This window comes from Mesoplodon densirostris, chromosome 2 (assembly GCF_025265405.1).
Source record: "Mesoplodon densirostris isolate mMesDen1 chromosome 2, mMesDen1 primary haplotype, whole genome shotgun sequence".
NCBI classification, from domain to species: domain Eukaryota; kingdom Metazoa; phylum Chordata; class Mammalia; order Artiodactyla; family Ziphiidae; genus Mesoplodon; species Mesoplodon densirostris.
The window spans coordinates 11,498,793-11,526,515 of NC_082662.1; the positions used below are offsets into that span (position 1 = coordinate 11,498,793).

General features: G+C 53.6%; 1 protein-coding gene across 2 annotated transcripts in view; it reads left to right on the forward strand.

Annotated features, from left to right (window-relative positions):
* KAZN (kazrin, periplakin interacting protein) overlaps positions 1–27,723 on the forward strand; it is a 469,682-nt gene that overhangs the window by 304,160 nt on the left and 137,799 nt on the right. The window contains exon 1 of one of the 2 annotated variants that reach the window (XM_060079962.1): positions 4,254–4,461. The exons of the other annotated variant lie outside the window; for it this stretch is intronic. Within the exon in view, the coding sequence (XP_059935945.1) occupies positions 4,254–4,461 (208 nt within the window). Of the gene's footprint in view, positions 1–4,253; positions 4,462–27,723 lie in introns of those variants that run through there. 2 annotated transcript variants of the gene reach the window in all.

A 27,723-nucleotide genomic window follows, 5' to 3' on the forward strand; every position in this document is an offset into this window, starting at 1 on the left:
CTGTTGGCTGGAAGATCTCAGTAAAACCTCCTCTACAAATACTAAGAACACAGCCGAGAAAAAAAAAAAAAAAAACAAACCCTGAAACATTCCAGTGGGCTCAAATATTCAATTTCAAGTAGATATCAAATATAGTGGCGTTCTTTAGTACAGTGTTTCTGGTTTTGTTCCTTAAGCCAAGTATATCTTGTCATGTCACTTGCTCCTGTGATCTAAAGGAAGTTCCCCTGGCAATGAAGGCACACTGTGAACGGGAACTGCAATGATCCCTTGTGTCTCTGTGCTCCAGCCTCCTTTTTGTTTCCTTTGGTGGCGCTGTATTGGCCTGAGGTAAGGGTCATGGGGACATCGTCTGGCCTCAGAGCTTAGAACTAGAGCAGCCTCCCAACCCTCGGGCTGGGCTGCTCATCCCCACCCCTGCCCACCCCCACCTCGAATTCTCACTATGCCTTTGCTCCTTAGGAGTTATCGGGAGGACTGGATGGGGCCAGTTCCTCATCCTTGCCCCACACCCAAATCCTCCCTTCCCGCTGCCTTGCAGAGGCCGGACACAATGTATGCTGGAGAAGGACACAGTGGCCACATCCCAGGCCCAGCTGTCTCCAACATCAATTCTCAGCATCCCCCAGGGAGGCCGGGTAGATCTTCTGGGAATAGGACCAGCTACCTAATTTGCGGATCCCAATGCACAATGAACATGTGAGGCCCTTAGTTCAAAGATAATTAAGAATTTCAAGGCAACGACATTAACCCCAGCGTAGGGCCCTTCTGCAAGGCTGCACGTTCAGAAGCCAACCTGGGCTTGGAGTCTCCGATGAAAACCACCCTGGAGCTGCCATTCCTAGAGGGCCTGCCCAAGCTGCTCAGAGCAGAAAATGGGCTGTCGCTTCCCGGCTGTTGCATCTCCTGTTGCAGAGCTGAGCAGAAACATCTCGTAGGCCCAGGGTGTCCTCAGAATCAGAAACATACCTCCAGGAGGAAAGACTTCCCACCCAAGGCAGATGGTTTTCTGGAAGGCTGCAGGCTGCTGCTGTCAGAGGTTGGCCTGCTAGCAGAGCTGTGGACAGAGAGAGAGGGAGGGAGACAGAGAGGCTGAAGCCAAATGGGGAGGCCTGGGCAGTCTGAAAACCCCAGAAAGCACGGGCAGGTGTGCCCAACTGCCATGTGAATTCCTGGCCCTGAGTGTGGGGAAAACACACACACACACACACACACACACAGAGCCAGGCCAAACTTGGCCTAGAAAGGAGAGCAGCAGAATTTCCCCAGGGCTGGGGGCTTGAGAAACAGCTTGGATCATTGAAACATCAGTAGAAAACACGTGCAGACTCCTGAGAGGTTGCAGAGGGGACCAACAGGCCAAATAGAGACTTCTAGACATATTTCCTTTGTTATTCTTTCTCCTCCCTCTCCTCTTTCTTCTTAGGTTTTAAAAAGTTGCCAACATTTCAAATTTAGACTTCACATAAAAATTCATATTCCTGGCTTCCCTGGTGGCGCAGTGGTTGAGAATCCGCCTGCCAATGCAGGGGACACGGGTTTGAGCCCTGGTCCGGGAAGATCCCACATGCCACAGAGCAACTAAACCCGTGCACCACAACTACTGAGCCTGCGCTCTAGAGCCCGCGAGCCACAAGTACTGAGCCACGTGCCACAGCTACTGAAGCCTGTGCACTAGAACTACTAAGCATGCACTCTAGAGCCCACGAGCCACAACTACTGAAGCCTGTGCACCTAGAGCCCGTGCCCCACAACAAGAGAAGCCACCGCAAGGAGAAGCCTGTGCACCGCAACGAAGAGTAGCCCCCGCTAGCCACAACTGGAGAAAGCCTGCATGCAGCAATGAAAACCCAACGCAGTCAAAAATAAATAAATAAGTTTTTTAAAAAAAATTCATATTCCTAGTAGCTCCAAAATAAAATCCAGAACCTCTAGTAACACTAGAGCCAAGTTCCTGTATGACAGCAATCTACTGCCCCTGCTACAGGGGCTGGTGGCCTCTTGTTTGCCGCAGTCCCCATCACTCCTAAGGTCTCCCTGACGTTGAATCCAAGTGGCAGGTGCTACATATTTGTGCTTGCCCTGCTGTTTTCTCGTTACGGAGTTAACGGGACAGTGAATGTTTCTATCAAAAGTGGGAAACTAGGAGGCTGACCAAGAGTTCCATGTACTTCAAGAAATATGGGAAAGAGCATGTTTCTTTGTGGAAGCAAAGAGCCTCCCTACAAGTTTAATACGCAAAGAATTTCTAAGTAAAAAGAATACAACCTAAATGCCCTGTGAAACAGACCACAGCAGTCCCTGCACTGCCCACCTCATTCAGTCGTGTCCCTGTTGCATCCCTGAAGGCATCCAAAACAGAGTCTCCTGGACCAGAGGTCTCCAGAATGCAAGGGCACTCCCAGCTTCTTCTCCCATGAGGGCTCAGAGCGATCTTTCTTTTGTTCTGTTCTGATGGTTTTCCCAGCAAAGGCAGAGGACTTGGGGGATTCCTAGCATCTCCTATCACTTGGTGTGGGGTCAGTTTCCTTCTCCCAGAGCCGTATGGGTGTTTAACCCCATGGGTGGTTTTCTTCCCGAGCCGCGAGCACCACCAGCGTTTGGCGTACCTGTCAGCCCTCCACGGGGCAGTTGGGGGGTCCAGTTCGACAGGGGGAGGGGGTCTGAGGCAGCTCTGTGGCCTTCCACAGCTGGGCTAGTGTCCCAGTCATTGGGAGGGCAAGGAAGGGAGGGGGTGGGGTGGAACCTGGGAAGGCCATGGTGGATGTTGGCGAGGCCATCGTGGTTGCTCAGATGCAGGGCTCCTCACCCAGTCAGGAAAGTGACCTGCAGAAGGTTTTAGAGATTGGGTGGGGGGGGGGGGGAAAGTAATCTGGTTCCCACCAATGGCTGGAGAGCCATATGCCAGTACCTAGAAGTTCCCAGAGCTCAGGCCTGGGCCAGTGGGAGCCATAGGTGACTGAACCAGGCCTAGAAGGGGTGGGGTGCATGCTGTCTGGAAGGGGAAACTGAGGACACCACGGAAAGTGTGTGATTCCTTACCTAGCCACGTAGCCTCGCCTTCCCATGTCTACCACGGGGGAAAACCGGACCTGCCTTCCAGGGCTGTGGGGAGATAATTAGTCCTTCTAAAGAACACGGTAATCCCCAAATCAAAGGGGGTTCAGAGCTGCAAACTCACTATACAGCAAGCTCTGTCAGCCACGGGAGCACCCACTGCAGTGGGTGGGCTCTGATTTGCAGACCCTCCAAGGAACCAATTCCTACAGGGCTTGACTGGCCTAATAACTGCCCCACCCACCCACTCGGGGCGCCCAGCTCCTGACCTCTCCTGGGAACCACCTCACCTGCCACATGGCTGCCCAGAGGGGTGCTCAGAAGTAGCACTGAGGGTGGACAGGGTGGGAAGTCCTGATGCCCCATTTTTTAGATGGGGAAGCTGAGACGGAGGAAGTGCCCCGCACCGGTTTACAACTTCCTCATAGGTATGGACCATATATCAGTTTTCCTCCCCACTGGACCAGCCATTGCGCTCAGTACTGTGTGCACTTAAAGAAGGACTGGTCACACAGTACAGGTGAGTGAAGGAGATGACCCAGAGCTCCCACCCCTTTTCCTGCCCGCTCTTTCCGCCCTCTCCCGGCCACTTGCTGGGGCTTCAGCTCTTTAGCAAGGCTGTCCCAAGGGTATCAGAAGAGTGGAGAGACACATGCAAACTGGGGTACCAGGCAGCTGTCCCCTTGATGCACACACTTGCGGTTTTCAAAGACCTGGATTCAGGCCTGTCACTCCCGACCCCTGTGACACTGGCCATCTTTCTAACCCTGAGTTTCTCCAGGAATGACCATGCTGGGGATGCACCGAGCGGCCAGGGCCGGGCTTACAAAGGGGCGACGCGGCCCTCCCCCGGGCCTTGGGGCGAGTCTGGGCGCCTCGGAGGGGCCGGGGGCGGGGCCGGGGGCGGGGCGAGCGGCGGCCCTCACCAGCCCGGAAGGAGCGGGAGGAGGAGCCGCGCGAGTGAGAGTCGTTCCCACGTGAGAGGCTCGGCGGCCGAATTCTTCGTGTGCGGCTGCTGTGGACCTCCTGGCGTCCGGCGAGACGGAGAGACCAGGGCCGGCGCGCGCGCGCGGGCGGGCGGCGGGGCCGGCGCTCGGCTGCGCCCCGATGCGGCGGCGACCCCGGGGGCTGTGAGCCCGGCGCCCGCCGTCGGAGCCCCCCGCGCCGCCGCGGGCAGCGCCCCTCGGGCACGCGGCATGCGGGCGGCCGACTCTGGCACCTGGGAGCGCGTCCGCCAGCTTGCGGCTCAGGGCGAGCCGGCGCCTTCCTGCGGGCCGGGGGCCGGGCCTGCGCGCCCCCCGGGACCGGCAGCCTGCGAGCTGGGTGCGGACGCGGCGGGGCCCGGCGATCGGCCCGGCGCCGGGGCGCCCTCCGTTCGAGCGGATGGCGACTGCAGCCAGCCGGGTAGGTGCGCGCCGGGAGGGGAGGGTGGCGCGGCCGCAGGCCGGGGGAGGGCCGGGGCCGGGCGCGCGGGGGCGCTCCCGGCCGGGATGGGGCCGCCGCTCGTGGCAAAGTTCTCGCCGCGCCCTTGACCCAGAGCACCGGACGGGGTGCAGGGGGAGACGTTCGGGACGCGGAGTTAGTCTTAAGCATGAGGGCAGGGGTTGTGGGGCTCCGCGACTTTCCGGCAAGAGCCCCCTAGAGAGTTGCAGAGGGAGGTCAAGGCCAAGCCTGCAGGAGCTGTGCGATCCCGCGGCGCTTGGAGACCCAGGTTTGGGCCATTTCCCGCGCCTGATCTGGGAAGCGTGGGAAAGGGGCCAGCCTCGCGCGAAGTTGGGGAGGCCCCCTGTGACCGCACCTGTAACCCACCTGGCAGCCCCACAAAGTGCCGAGGGGAGCCTTCCCGCCACCCCGCGTAGAGGAAAGTGAGGGCTCGCATTTGCAAAGAGGTTTCTCGTACACTTGAACGACTAAGGCAGAAAGAGAAATCGCCGCGGAGGAGACAAATGCAGTGGTCTAATTGTGCATCGTTGGCTAATCCGCCCCAAGCGGAGACCAAGCGGAGAGCCCCGTTTGAGTGTTAAAATGTTCCGAGTGGATGCGCCCGTTCCATTCCATTCCGGTCTCAGCTGGTCCCTCCCCGCTCAAGTTAGGTCATGGAGGGTGGGGCACAGGAACCCCTGGATCCTCAAGATTCCACAGTAGGAAAGTGGAAGGGCTTCCGAGAAGGGTCTGTCATCACCAGTTTCAAGTTTGAATACTTTTTCCAGGAAAAACGGAGGGGGGGGGGAACCACATGATTATTCATTATTTCTTGAACACCCAATGTGTTCCAGTAATTTACATGCGGTGTCTTAAAATCTTATCACCACCCTGGCAGTGAGGCTGTGTTATCTCCAGGAAGATGAGGTCAGAAAAGGCCGGAGTTTAAGGGACTTGCCCAAGCCCCAAAGCCCTGAAGCCATGGTACTGGAATTTCAAATTTTGTCTGTGGATTGACACCAGAATGCCTCTCCCAGGCAGGAAGCTTACCAACTGGGAAACACCAGGCTTATTTACCTAATAATTATTTCTTTCCTATGAGAAAAAAGCCAACTGCCAGGCTCCCTAATTCCAGACTGCCTGTATTGGTTTCCCCAGGAGATGGAATCCTGAGCGTCAAGGGTTCTAGCCACAGGGGCTGGGACCACCAACCAGCTGGCTCTGATTAGCTGAGCTGCCACCGGTGTCCTGGAACAACTGAGGTCTTGGGTCACCAAGGGTCTGGAAGAGGGACCCTGAGGCCTGGAAGGAGCTTGAGTCCCTGGGTGGTTGGCTTAGGGGCTGGGTCTGCTGGAGACAGTCCCACCTCCTCCCCTGTTGCACAGAGCAGTTAGAGACCAAGACAGCTTGGTGTGAAACAGAGCAAAGATGCAAAGAAGAAGCAAATGGGAGGGCTTGGGCAAGTTGCTTGATCTTTTTGAGACCCAGTTTACCCATCTGTAAAGTGGAGATATTAATAATCTCGACTAACATTTTGATCATTCAAAAGCTCATGTCTGGATGAATGGATAAAGAAGATGTGGCATGTATATACAATGGAATATTGCTCAGCCATAAAAAGAAGCGAAATTGAGTTATTTGTAGTGAGGTGGATGGACCTAGAGTCTGTCATACAGAGTGAAGTAAGTCAGAAAGAGAAAAACAAATACTGTATGCTAACCCATATATATGGAATCTAAAAAAAAATGGTTATGAAGAACCTAGGGGCAGGACAGGAATAAAGACACAGACATAGAGAGGGGGAAGGGTAAGCTGGGACGAAGTGAGAGAGTGGCATAGACTTATATATACCACCAAATGTAAAATAGATAGCTAGTGGGAAGCAGCTGCATAGCAAATGGAGATCAGCTTGGTGCTTTGTGACCACCTAGAGGGGTGGGATAGGGAGGGTGGGAGGGAGACACAAGAGGGAGGAGATAACGGGGATATATGTATATGTATAACTGATTCACTTTGTTATAAAGCAGAAACTAACACAGCAATGTAAAGCAATTATACTCCAATAAAGATGTTAAAAAAAGAAAAAAAAAAGCTCATGTCTTCAAAGCACCTTGCCTGGGTCATAGTTGATGCCAATGGATGTAAGTCATCAGCTTTACTTGTGGGGCACCTGTTAGTGCCCCCATTGACTCAGTTTCCCATTAGGATGTGGTGCTCTCTGCTCCACCTCCACCCTCCTGAACTGTGCTGAGATGACATTTGTCTTGTCTTTAAAATACTTCAGTGATCCAAGGCTGACTGTTGGGCCAATGGAGGCTGTTATTATGTACACAGGTAGAAGAGGGCTGGCTGGAGATAAATAGGTTTACTTTGTGTCTATATAGACTCCACTGTGTATTCATAATAACAATATCCTGATGACATGGTGTAGCTGAGAAATGCCTGTCTCTGAGGTCTGGGGGTGGTTCTTACTCCAGTGGCCCTCTTGGTGTCCCTTTGGGGCAGAGAGCAGTGGAAATCTCCTTTCCTGATCTACAGATGGCATCACTGGTATGAAACTGGATCAAGTCAGCAGTAGAACAAGAAAGTTCTGAGTTCTCTCTACCCTACCACCCTTCACCCTCTTTGGGCGTCTGGTTCTTAAAGACCAAATGTAGTTTCTGAGACGGTCTTTGGTGGCTGGCATTGAGGACAGCGTGTCGTGGACACAGGTGCTCAAAGCCATTGGCTGTCGTGAGGGGTCTTCCTCTGGGAGGTCAGTGGGAACTCTTCGCGCTTGGAACCACAAGCTGAAATTATTGCTGAAATCAACATTTTAGCCAGGCTGTGAGGTGACTCACCCCAGGATCTTAGCACATTAGTCCCCAGCCTAATGCGATGCTCGGTTTAAGGAGCTGCAGGAGTACTCTTTTGGGTGACAGTGTCTGGAAATTGGCACTTTCAGGGGTCTGGGGAAGGGGAAAGAGAGATGCTTGCTTGGCGGGTTGGAGGCTTGGCACCTTGACATTGCTCATGGGGGATGTCCTGATATCGACAGGGTGACAGACCCTGTGCCGGTGACAGCTCCGGCCTCCAGGGTGGGGCCACTTCCAGGGGAGGTTACCATTTGCGCCCGGACTGGGGAACAGAGCAGGAGATGCAGAAATTAGACACAGTGTCGGTCTGCACCTGGTTCTGCCCCAAATCTGTTTGACCTTGAGAAACTCCATTAACTCAGTCTCCCTGTTGGTGTGGTGGGAGTGACGCCACTGGAGGAGAGATTCTTCCAGAGCCCCCGCAGAGTGTTCAGGTGATCGCTGAGCCTTCTGAGACTGAGAACATGAAGGATTCCCTCTTTGACTGTCCCTTCATCCGGTTACATTTCTTGAGCATCTCCCCCTGCCAGGCACTGTTGTAGCTGCCAGGGATGTAGCAGCAACAAGACAACTGCAGCCCTTGTTTCCATGGAGCTTCTATGCTGTGGGAGGAGATTTCCAGTACACACAGGAGACACACAGGATGTGTCAGGGGATGGTAAATGCTATGCACAAAAAATAAAGCCAGGTGAGGGCTTAGCGTGATGGGAGCGGGTGCTTTTTAGTATGTAGGTAGGTGGTCAGAGGAGAATGAGGTGAGGTATGTGGGTGCTGAGTCCCTAAGGCAAGAGGATATTGCCGGTCGGCTAAAGGAACCAAATCATTTTTTTTTTTTAGCAGTGTGACTTGTGGGATCTTAGTTCCCCAACCAGGGATCGAATCAAACCCGGGCCCCCAGCAGTGAGAGCGCCGAGTTCAAACCACCGGACCGCCAGGGAATTCCCGACCAAGTCATTTTTGAAAAGTTGTTGGTAAATTAGTATCTTCGTAGACTGGGCATATCTGAAGCCTACCCAGACTACCTTCCTTATTAGCCATTCGAGTTCTTGTCTCCTCTTGCCCCTTCCGCTTACATGAAATCCCCTGGAGGAGGGGACCAGGCCTGTGTTTCTGTGTCCTGGCTTCCATCCTGTGGCCTCCCGGGGGCCAGGCTTGGTGCTGACCAAACGCCAAGCTTTGTCTTCATCAGTCAGTCCTTCCGCAACCCAGGGGGATATGCAGTTGCTCATTTCATCCACAGATGGGGAAACTGGTGCTCAGAAAATTAGTAACTTGACTGAGATCACACAGCTAGTAGGTATCACAGCCAGGACTTGGTCCCAGATTGTAGACCTCAAAGCAGTGTGAAAAGACCTTGTCTTGATCTTAAGAAAGTAGACTCACATGACGTGTCAGGTCCATTTCTCCTTTAAATTTTTATCTCTTAAAAAAAGAAGTTTGTCCTCTCCTTGATATTCCTTGGTTTAAGCAACTCAAGCATTTGCTTATCTTTGTGCCTTTAGCAATTTCCTCATTAGGTCGGCTTTGAGTTATCCCTTCTGTAAAGGATTTCTGCTGGGTTGGTGTGAGGTTGAATCTCCCCGTTGGAATCGGGGATGCTCTTGGAAAGTCACCCACGAGGACCACGAGGGTCTAGTGTGAGCCTCCTCAGTAATGTGGTGGGACAGAGATAATTGGGGTCTTGGCTATTCTGGACAATCAGGACGGAAAGTCACTACACTTGAATATATTTCCGATTGGTTTCCCTTGGGAGGTTTCCTGTGGCCCAGCCCCCTCCACCCTGTGTGACTGCTCACAAAGGGGAACTGAAAGTTCCTTCTGCCGGGGCAGTGAGTGCAGGACACCAGGTTTGGAATCAAACACAACCTGGTTTGAATTCACCAGCTCTACTGCTTACTAGCTATGTGTCCCCAAGCAGGTTAGTTAATGTCCCGAGCCTCAGTTTACCCATCTCTAAAATGGGATCATATTACCCACCTCAGAGTTGTTGGACAGTCATCTGTATGGTTAGCATCCTTCATACCCATGGGGCCTGCTGCCTACCTATGCCATGAGGGGGAGGGGAAATTCCCATTTATCCAGAGTCCAAAGGACTTGAGTGTGTGTGTGTGTATAAAATTTTTTAAATATTTGAAGTTTGAAATATTGGGATTTGATGAGACAGGTGGCTTTGAAGGAGTGCTAGCCTTCCAAGTCATCAGAAAGGCCTTCTGAGTCATCAGGAAATTTCCAGAATGGTCTTTATGTTTTGTGTAATATTCCAACTTAGTCAACTGGATGATTTGCTAGAACCCTCCAGCCATTCTGGGGAAAGAAGAGTTTACTCCCTTTTCAATCATCTCAAGAGCCACAGGGCACGCATAGCCCAAGGAAAAGTAGCAAACACGCCCCCGCTCTAGCCTTTCTCACCTGTGGCACAGCCAGTTGGCAAAAGTGGAAAATCAGGCACATTGGCGTGTGTACAGATTTTAGCCCCAGCAGATAAGCATACCAAGTGTGTCATGAAAGCTGTCCAGAGTGATCACCACGGGGATCCTGTGTTTGCTGTGAGTCACTAAGGGCTGTAAACACTCCAGAGAGGAGGATGGCAAGCCGTGGTTACAAGGTGTGTGCGTGCAGGTGTGTGCAGTTATTTTTTATGAATTTACTCTCCGGAAACGCGTTTCGTGTTGAGCACATCAGATGAGTGCCTGTCCAGGAGGGGAAAAGTCAGGATTGCCTCCTGTTGACACAGACCACCCCTTCCGTTCCCCTTGGGGTAGCCACCCTGAAGGTGGGGACTTCAGGCTTTCTCTTGTCTGCTGTTTGGATGCCTTCAAGAGAAGCCAGTTAGAAGACGCTGATTGTGGCAGTTCCTCAGAGCCCTCACCAAACGGCATTAGCCCAGCAGGTGCTGTCCCAGCCCCAAATTTGGAAGAAATTAACAGCCAGAAAGGTATGACAGGTATGTGTGTCCCGCCTGGTGTCCTGGCCCTGAACTGGGTGACGCTAAGCCTGGGCTAAGGAGAAGGGGAGTTGGTGGATTCAGTGGTGGCGAACCTCTGATTGCGTCCTTCTGGGTGTTGGGGACCTCTTCGGGAACACCCACCACCCGGTGGCCAATCTGCAGGTGCTGACAGCTTCGTCTTTTGTCGCCGCCCAGGTTTGGAGGCTGGCTTGGTCTCCCAACTAGTTTGGGCTGTAACTTTATCACAGGCATTGTGTTCGGTACCTTTTAATTGTACAGAAGCTTCAGAAAGCTCTCCCTGGGGGCCTGGAGAGAAGTAAAAACAACAGCTGCTAGTTCCTGTATGCTTTATTCCCTCACCTTACGGCTCAGCCTTGCTGGTGCACTCCTAACTCTGAAGTCCTGTGTTCCCCGGGGCAGGGAAGAATCCGTATTTCTTTTGGGTAAGGTCCTATTAATGATGAAGAGTCACTTACTGAGGGCCGCCCAGGAGCCAGGCACTTTGTTACCTGCGTTCCTGTTCATCTCTCCCAGCCCCTGTAAGGCAGCTGGCATTCTCCCCATCTTACTGGACAGACAGTTGAGGCTTAAAGAGGTTACCCAGGGTATAGTAAGCGACTTTTCCAAGCTGCCATGCTGGCTGCCGGCCCCACTGCTTCTTCCTTGTGGTTTTATTCATCAGCTGACAACTCCCCGAGAACCAGTGGGGCACCAGGCAGAGGCTGTGATGCTCAGACTCATGGGATTTTCTCATCTTTGGCACGCTGTCATCCAGTCAGCCAGGGACAGTTGGGAGGGAGGGCCCCTGGGGCCCAGAGCTACTCCCTTGGCTCCAGCAGACTTACCGCATGCCTCTGGCCCAGCCAGAATCCAAAGAGGCTGGCTGGCCCATGATGGAAGATTTGACCCTGGCCATTTGGGAACCTGGAATGCAGAGCCCTGAGAGGGAAATCTCAGCAAGGATGGGGTCAATTCAGTCCCCCTCCAAAGCGAGGGAACTGAGGCCCAGAGCGAGGAAGGGACCATACTGCAAGGTGTCATGTGGAGTAGTTTCCAGGGTCAAATGTGGAAACTTACAAAGGCACTTGGACGTCTTGGCAAAGCTGGGCGTTCTCTCTCTTCAACCTCTTCCCTAGCTCCCTCCTGCCTTTTGAAGGGGGGCCTCAGACTTTGGGGATCACAGCGGTCTGGGGTGATTGCTAGTGTGCAAATTCTCAGGCTCCCCCTTGAGGTTTTGACTCTGTAGGTCTGGGGAAGGGCCAGGGAATCTGTATTTTTATCAAGTGCCCTGGGTGATTTTGATGCAGGGTTTCCACAGATCAGACTTTGAGAACCTCTGCTATTCACCTTTCTGGGGCTGGTTAATTTTAGAGTAAGGAGCAAGGGAGGCCACATACTCTGGCTTACCCCCCGTGCCCTGACATAATCCTTAGCAGCAACCTTTTCCCTCCCACAGGTGACCCAAAGTGGAGGTGAGGTACATGGACATCCTAGTTAAATCCCACTTCTTCCTTTTCGAATCCAATTCTCCGCCCCCATCTCTCCCTGCCCTGCTCACCCCGCTCCCCACGCCACTCATATTCTCAGAATCTATTAGAGGCACATGCATTTCTGTCTCGTGCTCTCACAAGACAGTGCTGTGGTAAGAAAGCAGCCAGAGTCAGGCTTTGTCTTTGCTCGGATGTCCTGCTCTGCGCCCCAGGCCGCCACTAGCATTCACTCACCCTTTCACTCAATCAGTATTCCTTCTCGAGCTCCTCGGAGGGGCCAGTTCCTGGGCTGGGGTGCTGAGGAGTCACAGGAGACCACACCCTTGACCGTCCTGATTCTTCAGACTTGATACCAAACCCACCAGCCCAGGCCGCCCCCTCCCTGCCCCACTTGGATCCCTTTTGTTGGTGGTTTGAATGCTGTCCCCATAGCAGATGTGGTCAGCTGAGTGGCCAGTCTCTGCTTCCTCTTGGCATCTCTCGCCGTGTCCGCAGTACAGCCGGGAGCCACGGGGACTGTTTCCGTCACTTTATGTACCCTGCGGACTTTCTCAGCTCCCCTTGGTGGGGTGCCCAGGGGCCTGGGTGGCTGACCCGAAAGGAAACTTCCATCCCTGGCATTCCCTGTGGGCTCCTTCCTCCTGGGCTCTGGAGTGGACGTGGATGCCTGCCCCCCCCCCCCAAGCTGGACTGCCTTCTTCGGTGTGGATAGAAACGGCCGCCCTGGGTGGAGTCTTTCCTCTCTTTTGTACCCTGGGAGAGACCGGGGGAAACCCCTTTTTACAGAAGGGGAAATGGAGGCACAGTGTGATCTCTTTGGGCCAGAGCTGTCTGATAGAAGTCTCTGCCTGTGCTGTCCCATATGGTAGCCATTGGATTTAAAATGTAGCTAGTATGACCACAAAACTGAATCTCAAATTTTATTTGAAAGGCCACATGTGGCCAGTGGCTACTGTATCAGATGGTGCAGACAGCCCTGAGTCAGGGCTTGATACCACAGACGTGTCTGTGGCCCATCACAGCTCATGAAGCCTGTGGTGTGTTTTTCCACTGTGCTCGTCTAAGGCTGCTGTGCTTCTCCATGTGGTCTCTGGACTGCCTGCGTCAAAATCACTCAGAGCTTGTGTGGTTTTTAAGTTCCTGGACCCTCTACCGGACCTGGACAGTCAAATATCTGCAGTGGTCCCAGGAATCTGCACTTTAAACTCGTCACCTCCACCCCCAGGTGATTCTGGTCTTCTCTGAAGTTTGAGAACCACGGGCTCTAGCATGTTCCATCTCTACTCCTGGCGGTCTTCCCAGCCTCCAGTAGTGCCTTGGTACCTTTCTGCCTTTGTCCCCCACCCCAGCCCCTACCACCCCACTTCATGCACCAGGCCAGGGACTCTCAACTTAGGGTGCCAAGACCAGCAAATCAGCCTCACCTGAGAACTTGTGAGGAAGGCAAATTCTCAGTCCACCCCACACCTGCAGAATCAGAAACTGGGGGTGATCCCCGCCATCTGGGTCTTAACAGACCCCTCAAGGTGATGCTGATGCAGCTTCAGCTTGGAACCAATCACTGAGCAAAACTGCTCTAGGAGGCTCCTTCCACTTAAATTTCCCCCCCAAATCTTTTCTGTCTTCTCCTCCCTCTCCCCCTCCCCTTCCCTCTTCCCCCTTCCCCCTGTACCCTGGTCTGTCCTCTCACCAGCTGCCAAGAGCTGCCGAGACCCTTCCACACCCAGGGTCTGCTGGGAGTGTGGCGAGATGACCCCGCTGCCTTTCCCAAGGGCCTTCGGGGATCCGGGCCTTACCCGAGGGGTGGCCATCACGGGGATGTTACGGGGAGGCAAGCAGAGCGGTGGCCAGCAGCACCCTGACCGCCATCCTCTCTCCCAGCATCCCAGGTGGTGGCCGCCTGCCCACCCTGTGCCAGAAGAGCAGAGGGCCAGATGGGCCCATTTCCCTGGGGCCCCCTCTTGGGGCAGGGCCCCTGCTACTTCCCCTGGCATCCATCAGCCCGGAGGAAGTTGGCACGGCCCACAGCTGTGCTCGACAGACAACACTTGTCTATTACCTGTCTTCCCAATGTTTACAGAAAGCAGGGGAGCTGGAGGCCAGATCAGACGTGACCGTGCTACTTATCCGCTGTGGGGCCTTCCTCGTGCAGGTCATTCCCCTCTGAACCCCGGTTTCCTATTGCGTGAAATGAGATCTGTAGTGCCAGCCTGGCTTAGCTCCCAGATTTGTGGTTGCTTTTTACCCGAGCCCTTGGATCTAGAAGTGCTTTGCACGCTCGGAGGCACCTTACAAAGGTGGCTGGTACCGCCTCAGTGCTGCTGAGGGCAGACCTGTGCCTCGGGGAACCAACTCTCCTGGTTAGCTTGGAACTTTCCTGGTTTCAGCACTGAAAGTCCCACATCCTGGGAAACCCCACAGTCCCAGGCAAACCAGGACAGTTGGTCTCCCTATCTGTACCCCAGTGGCTTCCAGACACTCAGCTTTGCCAGCCACACTCAGCTGCTTTTGCCATATGGAAAGTGATCCCCTCCCCGACCCTGCCCTCCCACAAGTTAAGGCATCACCTACCTGACTCCTGACCCCGTCTACCTTTGCTGATCGCATTGACCTTATGGCCCTGCCCTCACTTCCAGCTCATTTACGTCTCTGGGCATCGACTGATGGCCTGGATGACCCACCACCCAGATTCCAACTGAGCATGTCTTTATTAAATCACATCTGCCATTTGTTTACTTATTCGCTCACTGGATAAATACTCATCGGACCCCGACTGGGTGCCTGGTGCTGACAGGCTGAGCCACGCCAGCTCTGCCCTCGTGGCGCTTACATTCTGGAGGGGTTTTCTGTCTAGAACGCCTAACTGGAACCAGAAGGATACTCTTCCTCAGCCTCTCCCTGGATCCAACAAAGCTCCTGCTTCGTCCACCTGGCAGGTGTTGAGTACCTGCTCGGCCTGGGTGTGGTGCTGGGAGCCGCAAACGATGTCGGCCGCTTTCCAGGCTCCTGTTAAGGGTCTCAGGGTCTCCTGACTGTCCCGTGAACCAGCCAGCTCGTTCCCACCCCTCACCTTCTTCTTCTCTTACGGCTCCACCCCCATACAAAGTCCAAATTCCATCCTGTCCTGGCCCCATGCCCGCTTCTGCACAGCCTTTCCTGCTCATTCCAACCCCTCTGTGCACAATCTTGCCTTGCCATGGGCGCGTCATCTGGAGACCAGGTCCTGCAGGAACATTTCTTGAGTGTCACGTGGGGCCTTCCTCCTGAACTGGACCCACGGGGGGGCGGGGGCCATAGGGCGCCTACGCATCTGCCTCCCTCCGTATGCCTGGCGCACACAGTAGGCTTTCAGGAAACGCTCTGAACGGGAGGAAACACGCAGACGTGAATTTCTCGGCTGGAAGAACCTTAGGAGACATCGAATCTGGCAGATGTATTGGCGCACCTTTGGAGGAGTCTCACCTGGCAGGTAGGGCAGCACCTGGAGAACACCTGCAGCCCCACCAGTAATTGTTGGGGTTTGGAGGGGTCAGTAAATATATCCCTCTTTCCTTCTGGAATTGGGACCCGCCAAAAGATTAGAGACAGAAGTGGGACAGATAGAGCATGTGGCTTGGGCGCTGCTGGCCCTGCCCCCCTGCACGGGACCCCGTTCTCAGGCCTGGCCGCCACAGGCCCGGATCCGATGACCTAAGATAATGAGTCCATTGGGTTTTACTCCTGGCCCTCGTCCGTTGTGTCGCCTGGTCATTGTATCTCCATAAGCAAGTGGACAGTTTACCTTTCAGTTTCCAGAATCTTTGAGCGTGGTAGAGCCCCCGAAGTTCTTTTGTTCGTTTATTCTGCAAATAATTATGGTGCACTTGTCTGGACAAGAATCCTTCTTAAGTATCAGGGATATAGTCGTAGATAAAACAGTCCTGCCCAAAACATAGTCCTCCCCTCGTCGTGCGTAAAGTCAAGGACATTTTCAGAGAATTAGACACCAAAAACTCTTTCTGTGTTTCCACTGTCATTGAAGACTTCCTGAAATGCCCTTTTTCTTCCCCACCTTGGTCAGCGGGGCAGACAGAGCCTGGAAAACTCCCTTTTTGGAATTTAGGCTTCTGCAGACCTTTCGGGTCCTAACTCAGAAGCTGAGCATCTTAGGACAGGTGGTTGTACTTGACCCTACAGCTCCCCCTGCTCACATGTAAGAAAATAAGAAGCTATTGCATCAGGGAGTCTCTTCATTGTTTGCTTCTTTGTCCTCCAACCTAAGCCAGAATCCTAGTTAACCGGGCCTTGCAGCTAGCTGGGACCTGGCTAGAGGAGGTTTGACTGTGTGTTTGGGCAGCTGCAGGGGTGTTTGAAATGACCAGCGGCTCCTCTCCCTTCTCTTCCTGCTGTCGGCATCAGTGACTTCCCCCAAAGGCCGTGTGTCCCTGTGTGACCATCTCCCCAAGGTGACTGGGCTTCTGTCTGCGGCCAACCCTGACGACCGTGGGCCAGAGCCCCACCTCTTGCTGTCACCAAGCCAGTTCCTCCCTCCTGCTTCCTGGGCTGACTTGCTGGTTCTGTTCTCTGGGTTCTTTTCAGAGACTTACTGTTTGCCAGGTGGACAAACCAGTGTTCTGAGTAGTTGCGCACTTAGAGGCACCCTAGCTTCTCCCCCACTCCCATGTCACTGAAACACTGTAAGGTTCTTGTCACTTACATGCACTCATGAAAATCATGCAGGGGAGCCTGATCTAAGCACTCCGTCTTTGCAGGGTTGCCTGCATTAAACAACCAAAATAAATTAGGTACATTTAATCACCTCATTTTCCAGATGGAGTCACTGAGGCACAGGGAGTTTAAAGAAACTTGCCCCAGGCCGTAGAGCCAGGAAGCAGAAGAGGTAAGATTCGACTCGAGTCCAGCTGGAGTCTAGCTGGAGCCCACAGTAGCCACCACTCTCCTGTCCCTGCTGCAGCAGACTCTGCAGCATCACTTGTGTCCGTCCTCAACTGTGGCAGAGTCTGAAGTGAGGAATAACAAAGGGACTCTGTCCCTGAAGGTGCCAGACCCACCCCTTCTGTCCAGACCCAGCCCTGGTAGGGAGCTCCTTGTGGCTGCCTCCCTGGGCTGGGCAGGGTCCTTGTAAAGTGTGAGGGTCATGGGGCAGCTCTGCAAAGTCCAGCCAGAGGCTCAGGTGTGGTGTGCTCCAAAGGTGTCTGTCTTTCCCAGCGCTGTGGGTTTCCTGCTTCTCTTGGCATTAACGTGTTAAACATAACAGAGGTCATAAGAGGGTTTGGCTACTCTCTCTTTTCACCCTGTGAGATACGGAGGCATGATCACCAGCTCTCAGGGTGGCATCCGAGGCTCAGAGAGTTTCATGCTTAGAGCTCGATAACTATTTGTTAAGGGAAAAAAAACTAGCTCTGTATTGTTTACACTTCTTCGTTTCCTACTACCTGCCCAGAGAGTCATGTAGTCACAGGAGTATTTGAGTTGCAAATGATAGAAACACTACTGGAACTGACTCATAGAAAGGGAAATCAGTAGCTCCCCCTAACTGAATTGATCAGCGGTAGGTCAAGCTTCAAGCATAGCTGCATCCAGGCGCTCAGATGATGTCATCTCCCAGCTTTCCTTTCATCTGTTTGGGCTTTATCCTTTCTAGTGGCAAAAATGACCCCTAACAAGTCTAAGCAATGTTTATCTTTCTTGGATTCCAGTGTAGAGGGTCCTTTATTCCCAGTATTTCTAGCAAAAATCCCAGGACTGACTCTCATTGGCTTAGCTTTAATTATGCAACAGCTCTGAGCCAATCACTTAGTCCAGTAGCCAGGAATGCACTGATTGGCAGGCGCAGATCATGTGCCCTTCCTTAGAATAGGTTGGGGTAGGGGTTGTGAGCTTCCAGGGAAACGCACTGGCTGATAGTGGGGTATTAGGCAAAGGAAGGTCCGGGAGAGTATTCATCCTGAGGAATGGAAGCTGGGAGGCAGATGTGCAAGCTGTTCTCTGCAGAATGGGAGCTGATTCCTTCAGCCAGTGTGTTTGTGTGTGCCCCTCGCTCACTAGGTGTTGTGAGATTCAGAGGAAAGCCTTAGATGTAGATGCTACCATGGGCCAGGCCCTGTTCTAGACCCCTGTGGAGGAGCTAGGCTTTCTCTTTTGTCCGTTGTTCCTTCTGTCTCCCCTTTTCCTTCCTTCTGTATCTTCAAGGAGCAGCTGGACTCTTGCTGTCTCTCATGTTCCTTCATAGTCTCCTGGGCATAAGTCATCACGACCCCTCCTTTCTCTCCTTCCCATCCCTCTGTTTAAGCTTTTTTTTTTTTTTTTTCAAATTATACCTGTCCCAGGCAGGCTTGCAGGAGGACCCCTGGACCGTTGGCTTCCTGAGTATGCGGCCTGCGTGGGCTTAATTTGAGCACCCCACACAGTGTGCCTGCTTCCCTGAGGGCCAGCATAAACGCATGCTGTGACGGCCCCCTCGTCTGCCTCCTGCCATGTCCCTGGTATTGCTGAGTGCACCGAGGTCAGTGGCAGCAGCGAGGGCCTTGGGCCCTCCAGACAGCATCTGGCTTCTCTCAGCCTTCCCGTAGGAGTCAGATTTTCTGGGCTGCATCGCTTGGCCATCTCCCTGGAAAGCACTGACTGCTTGCTTCCCTCTGGAGATGACCTGAATTCATAGCATACCCAGCAGGCAGATGCTACCTTCTCACAGCAGGGTAGGGAATGGGCAGCCTGGGAAGCTAAGAATTTAGCAGAAGGGCATAGTTGGCCTGCCTCTGCACCTGGTGTTGTTTAGGGCGTAGCTGCGGGCTCCCCGTTTCATTCCATATCAGCCCCAGGGAGCGAGCCTTCACACTAAGGCAAGTCCCCGGACCTGGAGCCCTAAATGTAGGGACATTGGAGACTGTGTACCAAGTGCTCGGGGCCACGGAGCCAGACTGCCTGGGTGCAAATCGTTCCCAGCTCCTTAACCCCTCTGAGCCTCAGTTTCTCCATCTGTAAATTGGGGGTGCTATTCCTATCTAGTAGGGTTTTGTGGGGATTAAATGAGATGGCCCATGCACAGGGCTTTGCATGGTGCTTGGCGCATAGTAGGTGCTCAGGAAACATCATTTATATTAGCCTAATACCAAATGGGCACTGGAGCAATACAAGGCTCACCGGAGAGATGCCAGTTTGCACAAGTCCAGGGTCAGTGATCCGCAGGAGATAAAGTCTTTGGAGCAAGGTGAGTCTTGTCGAGGAGACATTTTTGGAGGTGGCATCTGCTAGCGCTTTGCTCCCCAACTCAGAGGCAGCTGTCAGAGACTTACAACTTGTGAGAAGCCCACACTGGGGTCTTTAGAGACACTGCTTCATCTTCCCAAGCCTCGGGTTCCTCATCGTGGAATGGGAATGAGGGAAGCCACCCGGCAGGGCCTGGTATACAGTGGGTACTTAGTAAGTGGAATGGTGGCTTTATTAATACGTCATCTCAAATGGGTTGCAAATAAAAAAATAATGTTTGGGAAGCGTGGGGTCTGGTTGGTGTGGGCAGTACTGGAGGTGCCTTTCCATGGAGTGGCGGGGGGTGGGGTGTGGGAGGGCGTGTGCCCACCGGGCACTCTTCTGCCTGTTGGGATATTGAGTCCTGGCCATGACTGAGCTTTTACTTTGTTCTCCATGGCATACGGTACAGACCCGGCCACTGTGCCTAGCAGCGATGAAGGGAGGTACGTGGTTAGGGGGTGGGGAGCAGAGGTCTTGGGGAAGGCTTAGGGCTTCATCCCCTCACAGCCTCAGGACTGCCAGGTTCAATGGCAGTGGCCGAGCCTTCCCCCAGCCTGGCCAGCCCCAGAGAGGGCCCTGCCTTCCGCTGCAGGGTTCCCTGCCAGGGGTGTGCTCGTGTTTCAGAGCTTACACGGTGGCGCTCAGGTCAAAGGAGGGCTGCTTGTAAAGACGCAAAGGCAACCTCAAGAAGTCCAAGGCCAGCCACGTGGGGTCTGGCGCCAGGGCTGGGAGCCTGGAGCAGTGCCCTCTCTCTCCATCCCGCCCCCTAGGAATTTCCAAGGATTCTCCCTAACTGCCTGCCTTGCTTTCCTGCTCTGCCAGGGCGTCTGCTCTTGCATGACCTTTCAATCTCTGAAATGCCTGGGAGACAGAGAATCTGATTGGTCCCTGCCTCATCAGTAGTTTGCAAGACCCTGGGTCAGGTGACCAATCAATCGTCTGCGTGTGTCAGGGTGGGCGGGCTAACTGTATGCAGTATGGAGCTGCTTCCTCCTTGGGCTGTGGGAAAGTGGTTAACTTAGGGAAACAGACTGACCCATCGAGTCCAGGGCAGGTGTTCCTCCTGAGCTGGCACCCCCGCAGGGACTGGAAACGTACTTCCTCTCTGGCAGCCCTCACAGTCTTTGATTTGTTTTAAGCATTCACTCACGGTTATATTGAGCCCCAGATTGACCTCTTTGTAGCATCCACCCTTGGCCCGTGTCCTACCATTGGAGGATCTTACACGCTAAATCTATTTCCTTGACATGCTAAGCCCTCTGACATGAGAAGACAGCCACCGTGGCACATGAACCAGTACACCTTCCTGCACCAGCTTCCTTTCTCTAAGCATCTTTCTTCCCAGCCAGGGCAGAGCAGATTGTGCTGGGGAGGTTGGAGGACAGGATGTCTTGCCTTGATCCGCCCAGCTTGACTAGCCTTTGACTCTCATCTCCCACCAGGATCCCTTTGTGAGGGCAGAGAGAGTTTCTGGAGCCCAAAGCTTCCCTTGCACATCCAAGGGAAGAATGTTCCCCAGACTGAGCTGTGTGTTCCTGGCTCTCCTGATGTTTGTTTAAGAGAACTCTGCGGGAGCCTGAAGTCATCAGGCGGGCCCTCCTGGCAGCAGGCAAGGAGAAAGGGAGCTAGAAACTCCATGGAATGCTCTTAGGGCAGGTGGGGCCGGCACAGTAGCCTAGGCCAGGCCAGGGCTGTGGAATTAGGACACAATTCTGCAGCCCACCCTGTACCACCCACCCCTGTGCTGACAGCTCTTAGATCAGAAGGAGCCCCAGAGACATCCAGTGACAAGTTCAAATACTCCTTTTGGGATTCATAAGCAGCATGCACGGCCAAACAAACAGCACTCGCCTCTTGGCAAGAGGGTCCTATCAACATCTGCCTGCAGCCAAGAGATTACAAAAAGAGGAGGGTGGACAGAAAAACAGTACGTTAAATGCCAACCCCTTGAAAAAGGAGATTGAATTTCTCTGCCTGGAAATGTTTAACTTGAGTCAGCCGCCTCCCTTCCAGACCAGGCCAGCCTGGGTTGGAGGTCTGGTTTCCGCCCCGCCACTTCCCCCAAATTAGCTTTTTGCAGGTGTGCGTGCAGAGCAAATGCTAATTTGGAAGGAGATTTATAGGTTTCTCCAGAGACAGGAGCAGGAACAGTTTCCCGGGCAGCAGGGTTATCCTGGGTTAATTTTCATGATTACTGAAAGGATCTTAGCTGAAGACTCTTGGGCCCTGCCTGCCCATGGTCTCTGCTGAAATCCGTTCTGTCTGCTCACCTGCAGAAGGGCCAGAGAGCCACTGTCCCCTCGTCCCCTGCCTCCTGGGTTTGGGCTTCACTGTCTGGGGTCTCCTGGCTGAAGAGTAACCCGAGCTTGCATGGGAGTTTGTTGTGGATTCCTGGAATGTCGACAGCTATGTGCCATCTGCCACCGGGGAAGGAGTGACCTCGCGGGCCTGGCTGGTGAGCCACCTGCAGTTCCAGAGGGACGGGACAGCAAGTCCACAGCACACGGGACTTTTTCTTGTTACAAGTCGAGTCACAATGCTGACACCTGCTCCTGGTTAGGACACCTGCTTCTTCAATCGGCTTATTTTCTGCCGCTTTGCCCAACTGTGGAAGCAGTTTTGAAGCATCCACCAAGTGCGGGGTGTGTGTGTGTTTTGTGTACACCTGCACTGGGCCAGCCCTGTACACCCCGCCACACGTATCTATTCTCCTTCCCCTCAGACAGCCTCAGTGATCCACACTGTTTCAGGTGGGTCAGGAAAGATGTGTGTGAAAGGCCCAGATATTCCAGGTTTGAAGTTTGTGGACTGGGGAGAAGAAAGAATAAAGATCTAGCAGTTCCGCCCACCAGAGTAGGGCAGCAGGAGGCTGGCTTATGAGAATAAAATACAGTCGGCCCTTGAACGACATGGGTTTGAACTGCTCGGGTCCACTTATACGTGGATTATTTCAATAGTAAATATTGAACTACTGCACCATCTGTGAATAGTTGGATCCACCAGGATACAGAGGGCAGACTGAATTACACCCCAGTTTTCGACTGTGTGGACAGTGGGTGCCCCTGTCCCGAGTTGTTCACGGGTCAGCTGTCTATAGAACAACAAAAAGTCTTTGACCTGCTCCAGACCATTCACATCCAGTGTCACCGCTCTCATTCTGTACATTCCTTTATTCAAGCTGGACGCTTTGATTCCACCATGGCCAAGCCTAGAACCTGCTCTTCTTTAGTTGGAGTCATTTTCTCTTGGGGTGTGGGGGAGGGACGTGGAAGAAGACGGCTTCAAAGAAAAGCATGTTTGGTCTTGAAAGCACCTCTGGGCAGGCAGGTGGGTGTGGTCCTAGGGGAGCCTTGGCCTGATCTAAGGCTTCCCTTGCCCCAAGCTCATGCCCTGGGCTACCCTCAGCTCTGTGGGCACTTCTTGAGCTTAGCTCGTGGGTCAGGGCTCTTCTAGGTGCTGTGGCACTTAATACGCGGCTTCTGCCAGGGGCTGCTCCAGAAAGACCTAGAAGGATGCCGTTCTGTACAAGAGATTTCCTTGTCTGGGCTGACAGGGTCATTTGTATTCCTCCGAGGATGACCGCCTAGGCTCTGGTCACCATCAGTGGAAATTCTGCCTCGCCTCTCTGTGCTCCTACTTGTTTTTAAGACCGAGGGGCTGGGACACGGCTGTGTGTTCTATCGAAGTGGGGGTGAGCCGTGAACGTGTGCGCCGCTGTCGGGGGCAGTGTGGTGGTGGCGAGCCATGGGGTTTTTCCAACTTACATTTTTCGAATAGTTTTCTCCTCTGCTGTCCCAAGAGGCCGTACGCGGAGTGCAGTAAGCGTTTGACCTTTGTGAAATGGTGGAGTGGGCCAGACGGGGGAAACGTTTGGTGGCAAGCTGGCGGCAGCTCAAAGCAGGAATTCAAGCTGCATCTCTGCCTTTCTCAGCCCGTAAACAGGCGAAAGTGAGGGGCGCGGGCGGCAAAAGAGAGGGGGCTTCGTGCTTCCAGATTAGGATCTCGTGGGCCACTTCCTCAGCAACAAGCCCCCAGCTGCTGGGAGCCCCACTCTGGAGACCTCTCAGCAAGGAATGTTCCACCTGGAGGTTCAGGTCAGGTTCCCAGGAGAAGGCCCTGGGGATGCGGGGACAAGGCTGCTGGGCAGGGGCTGGTCTCAGACCCAGAAGGCAGTGGCTCCTGGGAGGGGGAGGGGGAAGAACCAGCTGGCACATAGCGCTTGGCCTGTGCCAAGCACGGTTCTTGTACGGGTCCAGTCCGTGCGTGTGCCTATATGGACTCTTATGTGTATAGTCACTCATTTCATCCTCACGACAATCCTGTAAGATGGGTACTGTTATTGCCCCATGTTACAGGTAAGGGAACTGTGGCGGAGAGAGGTTAGTAAGGGACTGGAACTCAAACCCAGACCAACTCGCCCCCAAGGTGTTTCCGGCCCCTTAGACCACGCTGCCTCTCAGCCCACGTGTTCATCGAGCATCTGTCGAAACCGGAAGTCAGATATGCAGCTTCTGCGTTCAGGTTGCGTCTTCCCATGGGGGGAGAAGTTCTATCCACAGATGCAGTAACTCGTGGACTTGAGTTTGCCCTCCTCATCCCACTGCTCTCCCTTCCCCCCGCAAAAAAACCCCATTTTCTGTGTCTTGATTATATATTTGGTTCATAGACAACACTGCTGAAACTCCCCTGGTGAAATAAGGTCATTTTTCTAATCGATTTTGTTCATTTTAAATCCTGAAAGTTGTACTCTGATGGGAGGAGGGACACAGTCGTGGGGCCCCCATTGGTCCTACTTTGAAGTCTCAGAATCGGTGACTTCAAAGGCCTCTGGAGACCAGATGGACCACTGCAGAAGTAGGGGTGCCCCAGGCCCTTTGAACAGACTGAGGACCTAGGAGGACAGGAATGGACCAAACAGTCCAGAGAGGCAGGGGTGTACCCAGGAGTCTGCACAGGTGGGGTGGGAGGGGGTCAGGGGGGACCAAGGTAAGAGAAGTGGGCCCAGGCCTCGCACACCTTAGAATCCCTGGGTGAGTTGGCTGAGGGGAGGGGCCATGCCTTGGGCCTTGGTTGACCGCCCCTTAATGAGGACAATAAAACCCACCATCGTAATCTTCCCAGGGGTTTGGGTGATAAACATAAGAGGTGAGAGCACTTTGAAGAAAAAGTTAAAAGCACAATATTCAGCTTAACAACATCAGCCCAAGTGCAGGCAGCCTTGTGCGTATGAAGACGCCGACTAGTTCCACGCCGGGCAGAAGGCCTCCAGCCGGCCTTGCTAGCTGGTGTGCATCCTGTGCTTCCGTCTGAGCTCTGTTTGTTAGGATTTGGGGTTGGGGTTGCTAGCTGGTGTGCATCCTGTGCTTCCGTCTGAGCTCTGTTTGTTAGGATTTGGGGTTGGGGGGCCCTGGGGCACAGGAAAGAAGAGCATCCTGAGAAGAAGTATCGCAGGGGGAGCCAGGCAGCCCTGGTGGCCGTGGCCCTTGGGCAGGCCCTGAGTCTCTGTGCTTTAGTCTCATCTCTAACACGGGCATCATGCCACCCTCCGAGGTTGCTGGGATGCGTGCCCAGCACGTAGAGGTTCCTGGGATGCCGAGCACGGCTCCTGGCCTTCCAGCTGTAGGTTGTTGAAGTACAGGCACGCCGGAGACCTAGTAGGGTTTCCTGCGAGCCAGCCCACGTGGCCCGGGCCTGCTCTTTCTCAGCCCAAGGTAATTTTTCAATTAACTCGATTGGCTGGAAACCGGGGCGCCCTTGGAGTGTGGGAAAACGTTCCAGGCCGGAAGGGGCCTCCCCTCTGCCCCCGCTGGCTTGGGGCTTGGCTTCAAGGGAGGATCCAATTTCACATCAGGACACCAGGACGTGATCCCAGTGCCCCTCTGAAAAATCCCAGATGGCGCCTTCTGGAAGCTCCTGTGGGCTCCGCGCTAGCGGCTGGCCTGTCCTCCTCCCCTGCCCCCCGCAGACTCCCCGACCCGGGTTCCGGCGGTGAGAGCCTCCAACGGTTTCATTACTGACTTTATTGCTAAACAATTTAGAAAGGCGGCCCTGCCAGTTTTCATAAGGGAAACATTTAAAGTATGCAAAGCATATTTTATTTTTTCCTGGAGCAGCTGCTCGGTTGAGCTGGAGAATAGTCAGGAGTAAGTTACATGGATCCGTGCGCCGCCCTGCAGTTTGCAGGCTCCGCGGCCTTGGCTACCTCCCGCTGTAGGAGCCCAGGACATCCTCTCCCGTCTCTGCCCCCTCTGTGGGGTCAGGCATCCTCTCGATGGCATCGGAACTGGCTGCCAACGTTGGCTGAGGGCTCACTCTGTGCCAGGCCCCTTCTTGGAGCTTTTTGTCTGTTACTCATAGGCTGTCACAGATGCCCTGAGGGATGGATACTATCATTACCTTCATTCCTCACGTGAGGACACGGAAGTGATCTGCTGGGGTCCAACAGCTACTGTAAAGGACAGAGCCTGGATTTGGTGCCAGAATCACTGCTCTTAGCCATCCCTGTTGTGGGTTTTGTTTGTTTGTTTGTTTGTTTGTTTTATTTATTTATTTATTTTTACATCCTTATTGGAGTATAATTGCTTTACAATGGTGTGTTAGTTTCTGCTGTATAACGAAGTGAATCAGTTATACATATACATATGTTCCCATATCTCCTCCCTCTTGCATCTCCCTCCCTCCCACCCCTCTAGGTGGTCACAGAGCACCGAGCTGATCTCCCTGTGCTCTGCGGCTGCTTCCCACTAGCTAGCTATTTGACGTTTGGTAGTGTATATATGTCCATGCCTCTCTCTCAGTTTGTCACAGCTTACACTGTTGTGGTTTTATAGGTGAGGAAGTTGAGGGATGTAGAGGTCGAGACATAGCAGGAGACGCCCATTCTTAGTTCGCCTCTGAAGCCACGTTTGAGACAGTGAGTCCTCCAGGTTTGCTCTTTGTCCAGGTTGCCACCTGGACTTGGTTTAAATTCTTCTGAAAGCCCGGATCTGTTCGAGATACAGATCGGAAGATGCGGGAATTTCAGACTCGCCGCCCTCGTGTGCTGGCGGTGCTAGGAGAGCCCCGGCTGGGCCCTGGTCTCCCACTTCCCTTCTCTGTGTAATTGTTTACATCTGCGGGGGCCTTCGGCATGCTGAACATGTTTCGAAGCATTTAACCCCTGAGTTGACTGATGCCTAAGAAAGGCCGAGCAGAATGTTCCAGCCAAAGCGTGTTTCCAGTTTGCTTCCAGGTTATAGTAGCCAGTGGCCTAGCAGTCAGGGCTGTAGATTCCAGACACCTTCCTTTGGCCCTCAGTTTGGCTGTCTATAAAATGGGGATATAAATGTCTTTCTTCCCCCAGGCTTCTTAGGAAGGTAGCTCTCCTGCCGGGAGCCAGGCCTTGGAGAACCCGATCTCTGACAAGTGGGACAGGCAGCTTCAGTCTGCTCTGTGCATTCTGGTAATGGGTGGAGAAGGAAATCGAGATGCAGGTGTTTTGCTGCTGACTCAGACTCGGGTGGGAAAGAAAGCAAGGTCTGGGCTCTCCCCCTGCAGTCGCAAGGCCTCGGTCAAGTTGGTTCCTCCTGGTTTGCAGTGAGCTTTGTGCTCGCTGCATGGATGGGCTGCCGTGTCACAAGTTGGTGGGTGTAACCAATGCTGGGCCTTCTTTCTTTTTCTTCTTTGTGTTTTGGTAATTTTTTTCCCCTGGAGGGTGGAGAAGAGGGAGGAGGGGTGGGAGGAGAGAGTCTTGCGTGGTGAGGGCAGAGAGGGAAACAGGCAGTGCTGCCCAGTGGTCACTGTCCCTCTCCTGGATCCGTTCCTTTAGGAGCCAAGCCTTGGGGATGGGAGAAGCTTGTGGTGAGAGCCAAGGCTGGGGGACCAGGTTGTTTTCACCAAAGTTCGAAAAAAGGCCCAGTTCCAGCCCTGCCCCGCTCTTTGTCCTGGAGTTTAGTTTCAGAAATATGCACAGCATGGCATTTAGGGCTGGGAGCCTAGTCCAGTTAAGAACATGAGCTTTGCAATCAGACAGACTTCTGAGTTGGGATCCACTCTGCCACCGGGACCAGCTCTATAACCTTGAACAAGCCTGTCCACCTGTCGCGGTCTCCGTCTCTCCACCTCCGTTTGCATGTGCAAAATGGAGAGAATGCTAGCACTGCTCCCAGCGAGAGAATTCAGTGGTCTGAGGCTTTAGGGCCAGGCACATAGTCAGCACCCAAAAGGGACCCAGAGCCGAGGAAGGCTGCGGGGTTAGTGCTCGCAGACCTCTTCGGGTGGGAGAAGAGGAGAAAGGCTGATTCGGGTAGGAAAAGTCTGCAAATGGCCTTGAGGCAGAACTTGAAAATTTGTGCCTTCCAGGGTTTCAGCCCAGGGGGACTGGTCACTGCAGTCAAAGAAAAGCTGGAATTAAAGCACACATTGGAGTAGGTGCTCTCTGGTTCTGTGGAGGTAAATTCCATTGTCCGTTTTGCTTGTGCAGTTTCTGAAGGACAGTGAGACAGCTTAGAGTGCTTAGCACATAGCAGGTGGCCTTTAAGTTTGTGGGGATGCTGGGCACCCAGAAAATGGTCCCCGACAGAAACCGTTTATCAGGATTCTTTTACAGTTGCAAGGGATAGAAAATGCAACTCAAACTGGCTTAAGAATGTGTTGGTTCACATAACTGAAAAACTCAGGAGTAGATCCTGGCTTCAGGTGCGGTGTGATCCAGGACAACACG